At 42.3% G+C, this 13,177-nt stretch overlaps 1 protein-coding gene across 2 annotated transcripts in view; it reads right to left on the bottom strand.

The window, feature by feature from the left end:
• MYBL2 (MYB proto-oncogene like 2) overlaps positions 1 to 13,177 on the bottom strand; it is a 60,794-nt gene that overhangs the window by 19,031 nt on the left and 28,586 nt on the right. For both annotated transcript variants that reach the window (XM_030211776.1, XM_030211777.1), the window contains exon 8: positions 1,372 to 1,791. In XM_030211776.1, coding sequence (XP_030067636.1) covers positions 1,372 to 1,791 — 420 coding nt within the window. The remainder of the gene's footprint in view (positions 1 to 1,371; positions 1,792 to 13,177) is intronic.

Genomic DNA, 13,177 nt, shown 5'->3' with positions numbered 1-13,177 from the left:
ACAAAATAATAGGCCCAACTAAAAAAAAAACTTGTACGGCTCCCATTAACTAGGGAACAACTTGCAACAGAAACGTGAAATCAAATAATTATGGATTGTCTTCAAAGAAACGGAAACAACGTGACCAAACCCGTCCCTGAAAAACTGTTCAGTTTCTTAGTAATACTCCCGCAACAAAACTAGATCCTGAAATGTGCACGAGTTCTGGTCTGGAGGAATTGAAGGAAAGAAAATCAGCAGGTAAGATCCAATTTTTCTTTCTCTCACTTGTCCCTCCCTGAGCCTCTTGAGAGCCCTTCCATCCCTTATGCCAGGCGAAGTGAAGTGGGTAACTGTCATACATAAAATCAGGGAAGGACCCTCTGCTTTGAAGTTCATACCACCCAATTTCACTGTTATCCTAGTTAAAATATTAGCTCGGAGGTTAAATACCTACTTGCCCCACTTCATTCGTGAGCTGGGGACAATGTGAGATGGTTGGTGAACCTCATCTACTGTGCTCATTCCCGCAAGGTACCCTTGCTGCCCACTATTGACGCAGACAATGCATTTGATCAAGCAGAATGGCCCTTATAATGGCTACTCTTGGGCGAGTTGGTTTGGGTCCTCACTTTCTCTCATGGACAGCAGCACTGTATGGTAATCCCTGCGAAAGAGAGTAAATGGGAGCTACCGTAGAGTTTTCTTGTTGGGTAGGGTGGGAGTCACTCCAACAGTGGTCCTCATCTGGTATGGTGGGCCACACCACATGGCTGACTTATCGCTGTTTTCTGTACTATTTCAGTTGGAGGCATAGGCCTTGCCTAACTGAAGCTTACCAAAGGATACTTAACTGACCTTACCTTCAGGAGAGAGGAGGCGACAGGATTTATAGGGTAGTTTAATGGCTGGAATTACTATTTCAGGGGGTTGAGACTAGATGTTCTGTGTTAACATATTGCTGTTCGGACGAGATAAACCTCATGCGTACTTGTTTTGAAACGTTGAAAGTTTAATAACACATTGATGGAGTGGAGGAGTGGCCTAGTGGTTAGGATGGTGGACTTTGGTCCTGGGGAACTGAGGAACTGAGTTTGATTCCCGGCACAGGCAGCTCCTTGTGACTCTGGGCAAGTCACTTAACCCTCCATCGCCTGCCGCATTGAGCCTGCCATGAGTGGGAAAACGCGGGGTACAAATGTAACAAAAAATAAAATAAATAAATAAATAAATAAAATACAGAGTTTAAAAAAAAAAAAAAAAGGAACATTGGTTTAGTAAACATCTATCCATATACCTGAATCCTTTCTAGCCAGAACCTGATTAATTCCAGCTCCTCCAGTTAGCTACCCAGTCCCCTTGCCAGCTGATCCAGTAAATTTAGCACTGTACCTGGGATGGTGAGAATGGCAACGCTTTCACTGGCGTACCCTTTGGAGTCATACTGTTACTGGCTTCAATATGCGAGAGGCTGCAGTTAGAGCTGTTCTCTGTAACAGGCGAGAGTGCCATCTTCCTTTTCTGCCGCTTTGGCATGGAAGGTGGAGTACCTAAAGCGATGTCCGTGCATGGCGAAATAGGAATAAGTTCTCCTTTGCTGCTTTTGATCAGGTCGGAGATGATGTGCCCATCCAAACGGTATTCCGTCACAGCGGGCACAGAAGGCGATGGCTTGATGGGGCTCGGGCAGAGTGGGCTGTGGCTGCTGATGCTACTGCTGGTACTACTGCTGCTGCTGCTACAATTGCTGTTACCACATGCCGGGTCTTCTGGCAGGTCAAAGTTTGTCAGGTCACACCAGCCATCTGGATCCTTCCAAATAAAAACAAAACAAAATAAAAACAAGAATGTACACATACGTGCATCGTCACTGACGGGGAAAGAAAGATTGGTTCTTGTGGATTTTCAGAACTTAAAGTGTGTGAACTGTAACTGCTTGCATTTAAAAGATTAGTCTTGGGGAGGGGGGAGAAGGAAAGAAAAAAAAAACTTTCACAAGTCTTATCAAAAAATTTCACACACTGGAACACAATTACATGTTTTCAAAATCTTGGAATGATGTGGGTACAGTATTTTCTGATCCTTCTAATCTAACCCCAAATCAATATCAGGAATTGAATCTTTGGTGATTAGACATTTTGCTCGTAGCTATGGCTGGTGGGGGATCCCCAAAATTTAGCCTTCACCCGTACTCTGCGCTTCTCCCTCACCCCCGGATCCCCAAGTCCCAGCAGCCAAAGAAGTCATCCACCAGCAGCGCTTTCTATCTGCTGCTGCCACCATATTGTCCCCCTTCCCCATCCATGCTTTCACGAAATAGGGAGCCAATGTTCATACGTGAAAAGTGGGGAAACACCAATATACTTTTTAGCACCATGAATGAGTTTTACAACGGTGTTCTGTATGACCTGGAGTCGTCGGAGTTGATATTGTGGTAAACCACACCATAGTCAATCCAGAACATTACAAGACAGTGAATCAAGTGGAGAGACTAGGAATCAAAAAGGGAGCATCCAGCACAGAGCTGACACAGGGTATGAAAACAAAAAAAGTTGTTTTTTTGGTAATCATTGAAATGTGGTCAGAAAAAGTAGTGTGATTATTGAAGATAATTCCAAGGATCCTGGCAGAATTACTGATGGGAGTGCCACAAATACTTGGAAGGCAGGACAGCGAAGACGATGACCAAGATAAGAACATAGCAACAATTTTGGCAACATTCGATTTTAGGCCATTAATGGTAAGCCAGTGTGCAATTTAGGCTGTACTTAGAGGATATTTCTAAGATGGATTCCACAGTAGATGATGGGAGACTGAACAGGAGCTGAATATAAATCACCATACATAAAGAAGGAAATTCCAAGCGACTGAATTAGGAGAGCTAATGGGGCTAGAAAGAATATGATCTATTGATGGATGGCACTGAGCCACCTAGAAAAAAAATTAGGTCTGACTAATCTGGAATCTCTCAATGGTACTGCAAATAACTTTCTAATGACCTAATATGGCTCTGGTTTTAATTCAATGTAAAAATATAATAACATTTTTAAAATCTTAATTGATTTTCATAGAACAGAAAAACAAATTCCCCCCCCCCCCCCCAATTTCCCACAGCCATAAAGAATAACATACACGCGTTTCAGATCTGATCAACGTTTGACAAGAAAATAATGAAAACTCAATGCCAAATCTAGGCATAAATGTAGATCCATTTACAGACAGAGGGGCATAATCGAAAAGGGGCACCCAAGTTTTCCTGAGGACATCTTCGCAGGACATCCCGGCGAAGGGGCAGTGAAACCCATATTATCGAAACAAGATGGGCGTCCATCTTTCGTTTCGATAATACGGTCAGGGACGCCCAAACCTTGAAATGAGGGTCGTCCACAGACTTGGTCGTTTCTGATTTTCGGCGATAATGGAAACTAAGGACGCCCATCTCAGAAACGACCAAATGCAAACCCTGTGGTTGTGGGAGGAGCCAGCCTTCGTAGTGCACTGGACCCCCTGGCATGCCAGGGCACCCTAGGGGACACTGCAGTGGACTTTAGAAAAAGCTCCCAGGTATGAAGCTCCCTTACCTTGTGTGCTGAAACCCCCCAAAACCACTCACAACTACACCACCACAGCCCTTACAGGTGAAGGGGGGCACCTACATGTGGGTACAGTGGGTTTTGGATGGCTCATATTTACCACCACAAGTGTAACAGGTGGGGGGGGGGGGGGGTGGATGGGGCTCGGTCCGCCTGCCTGAAGTGCACTGCACACATTAAAACTGCTCCAGAGACCTGCATACTCTTGCAATGGACCCGAAAATGACATTTGAGGCTGGCACAAAAGATTTTTAACTATTTCTTTTGAGGGTGGGAGGGGATTAGTGACCACTGGGGGAGTAAGGGGAGGTCATGCTCGATTCTCTCCGGTGGTCATCTGGTCAGTTCGGGCACCTTTTTGTGGCTTGGTCATAACAAAAAAAAAGGACCAAGGAAAGTCGTCCAAGTGCTCATCGAGGACGCCCATGTGTTAGGCACGCCCAAGTCCCGCCTTCGCTACAACTCCAACATGCCCCCAGGAACTTTGGTTGTCCCCGCGACGGAAAGCAGTTGGGGGCGCCCAAAATCGGTTTTCAATTATGCTGATTTGGGCGACCCTGGGAGGAGGACGCCCATCTTCCGATTTGTGTCGAAAGATGGGAGTCCTTCTCTTTCGAAAATAAGCCTGATGGTGTACTACATCCAAAGGCCCTTATGGTCACTAACTTGAATTCTTCCAGGTCTGCAATCTAAACCAAAATCAAGAACTGTCTTCATTGCACCAGTCCAAAAATGGTTTTCCATCTTTTCTTCATTGCTACCTGACATCCATGCCCAAAAGAAGTTAGTTTGTTCAAGTAGCAAGCTTGCCAGCATTTTAGTTTAATTGTCGACAACTGAAGTCCTGTTGTGGTGTTTCCACCTTCTGGCTATCTCCTGGTAATAAAACTTTGACAGTCACTGGCAAGTCCATCAGGAAGACAATTAAAAAAAAAAAAAAAAATCTTTGGGTCCAATGGTTAACTGTTTCATTGTGATTGTTGACAATGTTTATGTTTATTCAAGTTCTGATTAACTGACGATTCATGTCAAAGCCAAATATACAACCCGTTTGGGAATAATGGTGCTGCATAATTGGGCAAGTCCACCATATGTGCATAAATGTGCCCATATCCCCATACACTCTCCAACGTTGTGGAGAATAGTTGAATGAGAAATAGTTAAGCCACCAACAATAACACAGTTTGGGTCCATTCTCTACTAGATTGGCAGATATTGACATCTTATAAGTGTTTTGATATATACTCTGCCATGCTTTATCAGGCTCCCCTGAAGTCTTCTATTATAGAGAGAAACTCTAGATACCATTCTGGGGGACAGCACTTCTTCCAAATATAGGAGAAAAGTATCTCTTGCACATAATTCATTAGTTGATAACGGACAATGATAGGCAATGTCTGAAATAAATATAAAAACCTTGGAAGTACCCTCATCTTACATATGGCTATTCTTCCCAACCATGATGACTGAGCGCAGTTGGGATCAGTCTGCCATAATTCAGTTTATATAGTCTTTAAGTTAGATGAGATTTTAACACCTAGGTCAGTCATTCCCAACACAGTCCTTGGGGCACACCTAGTCCCATCAGATTTTCAGGATCTCTACAATGAATATACATGTGATAGTACTGAATAAAGTCTCTGGCTAGACAAAAGGAAGCTGAGCCTGGAGTTGAGAGACCTGTTCAGATCCCAATGTTATATTAAGTACCTCCAATTTGGTGGCACCCATTTTGAAACCATACAAAGCACCATAGTCCTAGTATTAATGGTATCCCCTACAGTCAATAAAATGTCATCTGCAAAGAAGGATATCTTATATTCTTCTCCTCCCATTGTTACTTATTTGATTGCTGGATTCTCCAAAATTTGGGCACTAAAGGCTCCAGGGCAAACAAGCAGAGTAAAGAGCAGAGATCCACACACTGAAATTTGGGCCAGAACCCATATCTTTTAACACCTGATGCAAGATTCTCTATTTCACCCTGTCAAGCGCTTTCTCGCCATCTATGGCCAAAAGTACCATTGGATCTTTTCCAATTTTAGCTTGCCAAATCAGGTTTAGCGTGGCTTACATTTTTCTCCAGTTGTCCAACCGGGGTTGAAAACGGACTGATCCTCTCTCACTAAAATAGTATAGGACCGATATCAATCGCTATGAAATACAGAGGATAGGATTTTTCCCTAGTTTAGGAAACACCGTTCTACCCGCTTCTAGCATGGACAGTAGGAAGAGAGATCCTTTCAAGATAATTGTTTGGGTCAATACTGACATGACAAAGTTTGAGAATTTCTTATAAAGTTCTGTGGGTAGCCCATCCAAGCCTGATGATTTTCCCGGTTTTAAAGTTGATAATATTCTGGACTTCCAGTACAACAATTTCTTTATCCATTTATTGCGTACCAAGCATCCCCCAACTGAATCTGATTCAAACAGGCATCAATCTCCTGAGGAGTAGCTTGTACCTCTGAAGTAAATATTTTTTTAATAGGATTTAAGAAAGCATTGCCTCAGTTATTCTGGCTCCCGAACACATTGATCCTCATCAGTTCTTATAGATGCCAAGTTTGCACTGGTGTAGCTTTAGCTTGGTGTGCTACCAGTCTACTGGCTCTGTTGCCTTCCTCAAAACCTCTTTAGTTAATCATGCCTAGTTCACATTGTACTTTCCCTGCCCACAGACTTTTCAACTGATCTCTCAATTGAGACAGTTTAGCTTGTAACTGCTTAGTGGGATGTTTAAACAAACCTTGTTCATATTGATCTATTTATTTGTTGCATTTGTATCCCACATTTTCCCACCTTCTTGCAGGTTCAACGTGGCTTACATAATACCGTGAGGTGTTCGCCAACTCCGGTAAAGAAACAAATACATTCAGGTGTTGTAGTCGAATAAAGTGCATGTGTGCAGACACATTAAGGAATCAAAAAGAGGAGCAGAAGGGTTAGTTTATGATCATTAGTTGCTTGGTTTCGTTGTGTTGCAGGGTTTACATATTTAAGTTGGGTCGGTGGGGTAAGCCTTTTTGAACATGTTGGCTTTTAGTAATTTTCGGACATTTAGGTAGTTATAAGTTGTTTTCACGGCTTTTGGTAGTGCATTCCACAGTTGCTGCTCATCTTGTTGATTATGTTGTTTGTGCCGTCTGGTAGCCAATTTTATAAGATGCCCTGTAATCAAGGCTTTAAAGCCATCCCATACTTAATATGGTATCCTGAATAATGTTATTAGAGAAGTATTCTGGTATTGGTTGAAACAGATCTGGAAATACTTCCTTTTCTTCTAGGATACTCTCCGTCTCCAGAATTGTACTTTATTTAGCCTTCCCATCTTATATGAATCACACTGGAGCGTGGTCACACCACATTATGGCCTCAACTACCAAACGTAACCCACATGACAACATAAAAGGTTTGTCACAAAACAAATCTATATGGGAATGATGCTTATGTGGTGCTGAGAACGTGTATTGATGGATTTTTGGATTATGTTCTCTTCGTACATCTACTAAACCCAACCATTTCAAAAAGGACCCAAGTGCCATCCAATCTAGTCTATATGTGATCTTGATGTATTATCCAGGGAAGGGTGAAGGCTCATATTAAAAAGTCACCACCTATTATCCAATGTCCCATCCCCAACTGTAGTAGATGGTTTTCCAGATCAAGATAAACTCCCTCTGCTTTTCACTGGATGCATATACCAAGACTATGTTATACAGGCAGCCTTGTATAGCCGCATGGATAGCAACATAGCATCCCAGAGGATCAGCTACAGTTTTTACCAGAATTTGAACGCCCTTAAAAAATTTGTATCCCTACACCCTTAACCTTTAATTTGGGCGAGAGGCCAAAATGCCAGCAGAAAAATATCGAGTGCATAACAGTTTCTCAGCTCTTAAGTGAGTCTTCTGCACTAAGCAAAAAAATTCACCATAACAGAATATTTAATAGTACAGTTTACAATCTGGAATATGTTCTACTGGACAGCTATACATAACCCCCAGAACGAACCCTCCCTCCCTCCCTCCCTCCCTCATCCCCCTGCCCTTCCTCAAACCCTAATCAGCAACCTCCTCTCCATCACCCGTACAGGAATATGTGACTACTGCAACCTACTCCTCACTGGCCTCCCACTTAACCATCCATCTCCCCTTCAATCCGTTCAGAACTCTGCGGCACATCTTATATTCCGCCTGGACCGATATGCTCATATCACCCCTCTCCTCAAGACACCTCACTGGCTTCCGATCAGGTACCGCATTCAGTTCAAGCTTCTCCTTCTAACCTACAAATGCACTCAGTCTGCAGCCCCTCATTACCTCTCTACCCTCATCTCCCCTTACCCGTAACCTCCGCTCACAGGACAAATCCCTCCTCTCAATACCCTTCTCCACCACCGCCAACTCCAGGCTCCGCCCTTTCTGCCTCGCCTCACCCTATGTTTGGAATAAACTTCCTGAGCCCTTACGCCAAGCCCCCTCCCTGCCCATCTTCAAATCCTTGCTCAAAGCCCACCTCTTCAATGTCGCCTTCGGCACCTAACCTATTCAGGAAATCTAGACGGCCCCAATTTGATTACCCCTGTTTGACTGACTGTACATTTGTCCTTTAGATTGTAAGCTCCTTGAGCAGGGACTGTCCTTCTATGTTAAACTGTACAGCGCTGCGTAACCCTAGTAGCGCTTTAGAAATGCCAACTAGTAGTAGTAGTAAAATGGAGGAAGGACCTCACCCCACTGAGATAAGGCAACATTTATAATCAGCATGTGTGATAATCACTATTGGATTGTCTATTACAACAGGGTAAATTGTACCTTTATATATATTTTAAACATTTACTCATCAGGCTAAATTCAGACCAGTATCTGAGACTAGACCAGTAGAAGCTGCTTTAAGAGGACTCCGCCAAATCAAGCATCACTTTACGCCACTGTGGTCTTTAGACACTTGACGAAGCTGGCTGCGTGACCATCCCCTTCCTGCTGGTGTTCTCTGCCATTTTGGAGGCGAGTGTGCGGTGATAATTCTTGTTGCGCTTCCTCGCATATCCACAATCCACGAAATCGCATAACTGCAACTGCAAATTCTCTAGATGTGGCACTGTGCATTTTTACTTGCGGCCCAAACACAAGGCCAAAAGGGAATGACAATCTATACCTTAAATGTTCCTCATGCAGCTTCCTTGTAATGTCTTTCAGATCTGTCCTTTTTTTTCAGCATTCTAGTTGACAAATCTGGGTATAATTCCAATAGCATAGAATTCCCAGAGGAAGTTGTTCTGTTTTCAGGCCACTTGATATATTGAGTGCTCCATACAGTAGCTGTGGAAACACACTCCTATATCCTTTATAAGATGGGACAAGTGCCTCCGAGTGCTCGATAACTTTTGATGATATCAGGGGCTTCTGAAGACCCAGCCTTTCACAGCATATCAGAGGATGGTTTCTGAATCACCTCCATACAGTCAGAATAAACAAGGCTTTCCAAAATACCTCCAAAATGGAGGTTATTCCTTCTATGCCAATTCCTCTATCTTATCTGAGAGTTCCATGTGGTGTTTGAGATCTGCAGTTTTTTTGATCCAGCTCCGTCATACTGGCTGCCTGATCCTCCAGGCCAGTCCTGAAGTTCCCCCTCGCCAGTCAGGTTTTCAGGATATCCACAATGAATATGAATGAGGTTGATTTGCACACACTGCCTCCACTGTATGCGAACATTCATACATATTTATTGTGGAGGATATATGTATATATATATACACACATCTAGAAAGTAAGGAGATATCGCAAACAAGTAGGAAAATATCTGACTGAAAAAAACAATCGCTGAAATAGGGTGTTTTACAGAGGAAAGGCCTCGAGAAGCCCACAGTGCAACTGAAAGCTTCGGGGGCTGGGCTTCTTAACTGAAAGCTTTCAGTTACGCTGGGGGCTTCTCGAGGCCTTTCCTCTGTAAAACACCCTATTTCAGCCATTGTTTTTTTCAGTCAGATATTTTGATGCTTGTTTTTGTGATATCTCCTTACTTTTTAGATAAATATTCAATTGATTAGGGAGATTACCTCTTCCTTATATTTATAGTTTTGTGTGTCTGTGTATGTATGTGTGTATATATATATATATATATATATATATATATACATATAACACACACATATATATACACACACACACATACATATAGGAAGGAAAAAAGCCTTGGGAGAAACACAGTTTCTGCACTACCTTTAACAAGTGATAGAATGGTTTTCATCAGCCAAAAAACAAATACCCCTTCATTTCACAATGTCTTTGAAAATATAAACAGCACTTATCTTAAGCTGGACTGCTACTGTTGCAACAAATGGTCCAATTCCAATGGTGGCTAGCATTTCACTATGCTGCATCAGGGAATCTACATACCACAGGAATGGAACAGTTCAGTAAGTTACTGCCTTTTGGGTTTAGGTAACTTTTTTTCTAAGGCTTTTTTCCTTCCTACAAATGTTATGGAGTATTGTATGCTCACGACAAACATTATTGGAAATGTAATTTTTAACTGGGATATCACATTACTGACCCTATACTTTTTTTGTGGAAATTTGAAACGTTACATAAATGCCTTGTCAAAATACTTCAATTTAAAGTTAGCAGTGCCTTCTACAGGGGAAACAAAGAAAGGTTTCTGGGATGAGGATGCCTGTTATTTTACTCTTAGGTTTGTTTTATTTTTTTTTTTTCTTGCAAAAATGTGTACCTTCCTCAGTGTGCCCCACACAGAGCAATCATTCTGCTTCTGTGGATTCTTCCTAGCTTCTGATATTTAAGCTTCATTATTTTCACTTTTAACTTCCGTAAAAAACTTGCAAGCTTTTTCATTTATCTCAAAACTAGGAAAAAATGCCCGTTTCTGAGCGGAATGAAATGGGCGCTAGCAAGGGGCCCCCTCCCTCCGTCCCTCGAAGCTACTTGCCTTGTTCGCTGTGGGCCGTTTCGGCCCTCGAGTGTCAATAGCTCCGCCCTCGACATCATGACGTTTTGACGCATCATGACGTTTTGACGCGAGGGCGGTGCAGACACTCCAGGGCACACCGGATATCTCGGGCGCCTCAACTTCCGTGGAGGCTTCAGAACGTTGGGATTGCCTTTTATATATATAGATTATTGGTCTTCCTCTGGAAAAATGCTATGCAACAGCTTAGTTCCTTGATCTCCAAGTTATGCTCCCCCTTCTCCCCAGTTAAGACACCCAATATGTAAATGAACTTAATAAGAAAGGTGTTGCAAGCACCTAGAAGTACTGCATATCATTATCAGATGAGTTTGTGCAATAGAGACAGTAAGGAAATTTGAGCATAAAGCAAAACAGTAAAACTTCAATACTTAAGAATTCTATGGAACAGGGGTGTCTGACCTCGGCCCTCACCGGGTCGGGTTTTCAGGATTTCCCCAATGAATATGCATGAAATCTAATTGCATACAATGGAGGCAGTGCATGCAAGTAGATCTCATGCCATTAAATACATTTCTGGATAATAATCAGGGACACAGCCACAAATTTAGACATAAGACGAGCTATTTTCAGCCCTTCAGTTTAGACCAGGAGTTCTCAATCTAGTCCTTGGACAGACCCAGCCAGTCTGTGTATCCACGATGAATATTCAATATTAATGGGAGATGCAGATTTAAGTTTCAAGTTTATTAAAAATTGGTACGCTGCCCAATTAGGGGTCTTTCTGAGCAGTGTACAAACTACATAAAGTTATAAACAGAAAGGAAGACACACAAGAATTACAATCATGAAAAAAAAAAAAAAAAGATACGAGGAAAAATAGTGCCAATTGTGCGAGTTCAGTATCCCTACAGTATCCACCACGGCATCTTCCCCCTAAGCAATCAGACTAAGAGAGGTAAGAAAGAGGGGATATGTTATCCGTTTAAGCAAATCTATAACATAAAAACAAAACAGTAGCCATACTGGGTCAGATCAATGGTCCATCTAGCCCAGTATCCTGCTTCCAACAGTGGCAAAGCTAGGTCACAAGTACCTCACAGAAACTCAAATCGTAGCAACATTCCGTGTACAAATCCCAGGGCAAGCAGCTGCTTCCCCATGTCTGTCTCAATAGCAGACTAAGCACTTTTCCTCTCATGCATATTCATTGTGGGTATTCTGCCTGACTAGGTGTGTTTCAAGGAATAGGTTGGGGCAAACAAGCAGGTACTTAAAGAAACTCAGCTGGAAGAGTCCCCCTTTCTTTCTAAAACCTCGTGATCACTGGTGCCATGAGCAGCATTTACTCCACACACTTTTAAGGCACTACCATAAACCAGGTGGTAACATTTACATGCACATTATATACAAATGATTATAATACTGGTATATAAGCCAGCATGATGCCTTAGCATTACTCTGCAGATACTCGCTTACTATTTGCATACACAGGGGCAGAGCATGGGCTAAACTCCTATTTATGTGTCTAACTTACGGAACACTATGTGGCCATCAGCCGCAATTAAGTGCCAATGCTTACACCAGCTCTATAGCTGGCATTCATACTTGTGCCTAAATGTTTAAAGAATCTACATACCCAAGTATTCTATACGTGCAAAGTAGGCATCTAATTTTCTTTACAGAATGGGCTTCTTTCACAAGCTCGCTGGCTACCTAATGGCAAGTGCCCAATTATAGAACTGTCCCCCTTTACAACTGCAAGATAAACAGGGTAAAAAGCACTATGATTTTCAAAATGAAATCCTGGCTCAAACTCGAGTCCACCTTGGTTTTACCACTTTCTCCTCATAAGAAATAAGTTACCTGCACTGGTTCTGAGCCCAGGTGCATCTACCTACACAGAGTAAGGCGATGTTGAAAAAAGGTGATTTGCTACATGTAAATACCCATGTACTCATCAAAATCTCTTACAGTTCCACCACCCATGTAGGGAAATTTTCTCTTTGCCTACATTGCTACAACGTCCCTGAGTTGCTGGGGGGGGGGGGGGGGGGGGGGGGGGGAGAGTTACCCAGACACTTACATCTACCTTTTTGGCAGCTACATTTTACTACTAAAATATTATATTGTACAGCTGAACGTATGGATGCATGCTATGGAAAAATGTACACTTATCCACGCAGGGTAGACAATCTTCAAATAATCCACTTCTGTCAATAAAATACCTTCAATTTATCTTTGCTTTATTGTACTCATACTGACAATTAAAAAAAAAAAAAAGTTATAGCTGTAACAGGTATTCTCTTAACAAAGCAGTTCAGTCACAAACTTTGCCACCCAAGACCTCCACTCCCTTAAAGTGGGACATCTTTTAGAAGAAGTCACAAGACAAAGGCTGGAGGATTGGCGTATCCTCCCTTTGTACTTATCGGGTAGAATTAGTCTTTCGTATGATCCTCATTCCTAAATGGCTCTATGTTCTTCAAATTATTTTTCTTAAATTTTGGAAAAGAGACATAAATTTTGTTAACTAGAAAGATTATGAAGTTCTGCTGGGCAGGGAAGAAGCCAAAGATGAGGCTGCATTTGTTATAAGGTAGTTGGCAGAACAGGGGTTTAGGCTTGCCTGATAAAAATTTACAATCGAGCATGTCTCATGCAGCATATAA

This window comes from Microcaecilia unicolor, chromosome 8 (genome assembly GCF_901765095.1).
Source record: "Microcaecilia unicolor chromosome 8, aMicUni1.1, whole genome shotgun sequence".
NCBI lineage: Eukaryota > Metazoa > Chordata > Amphibia > Gymnophiona > Siphonopidae > Microcaecilia > Microcaecilia unicolor.
Note: the sequence above shows the minus strand (reverse complement) of the source record. Positions and strands in the feature narration are given on the sequence as shown.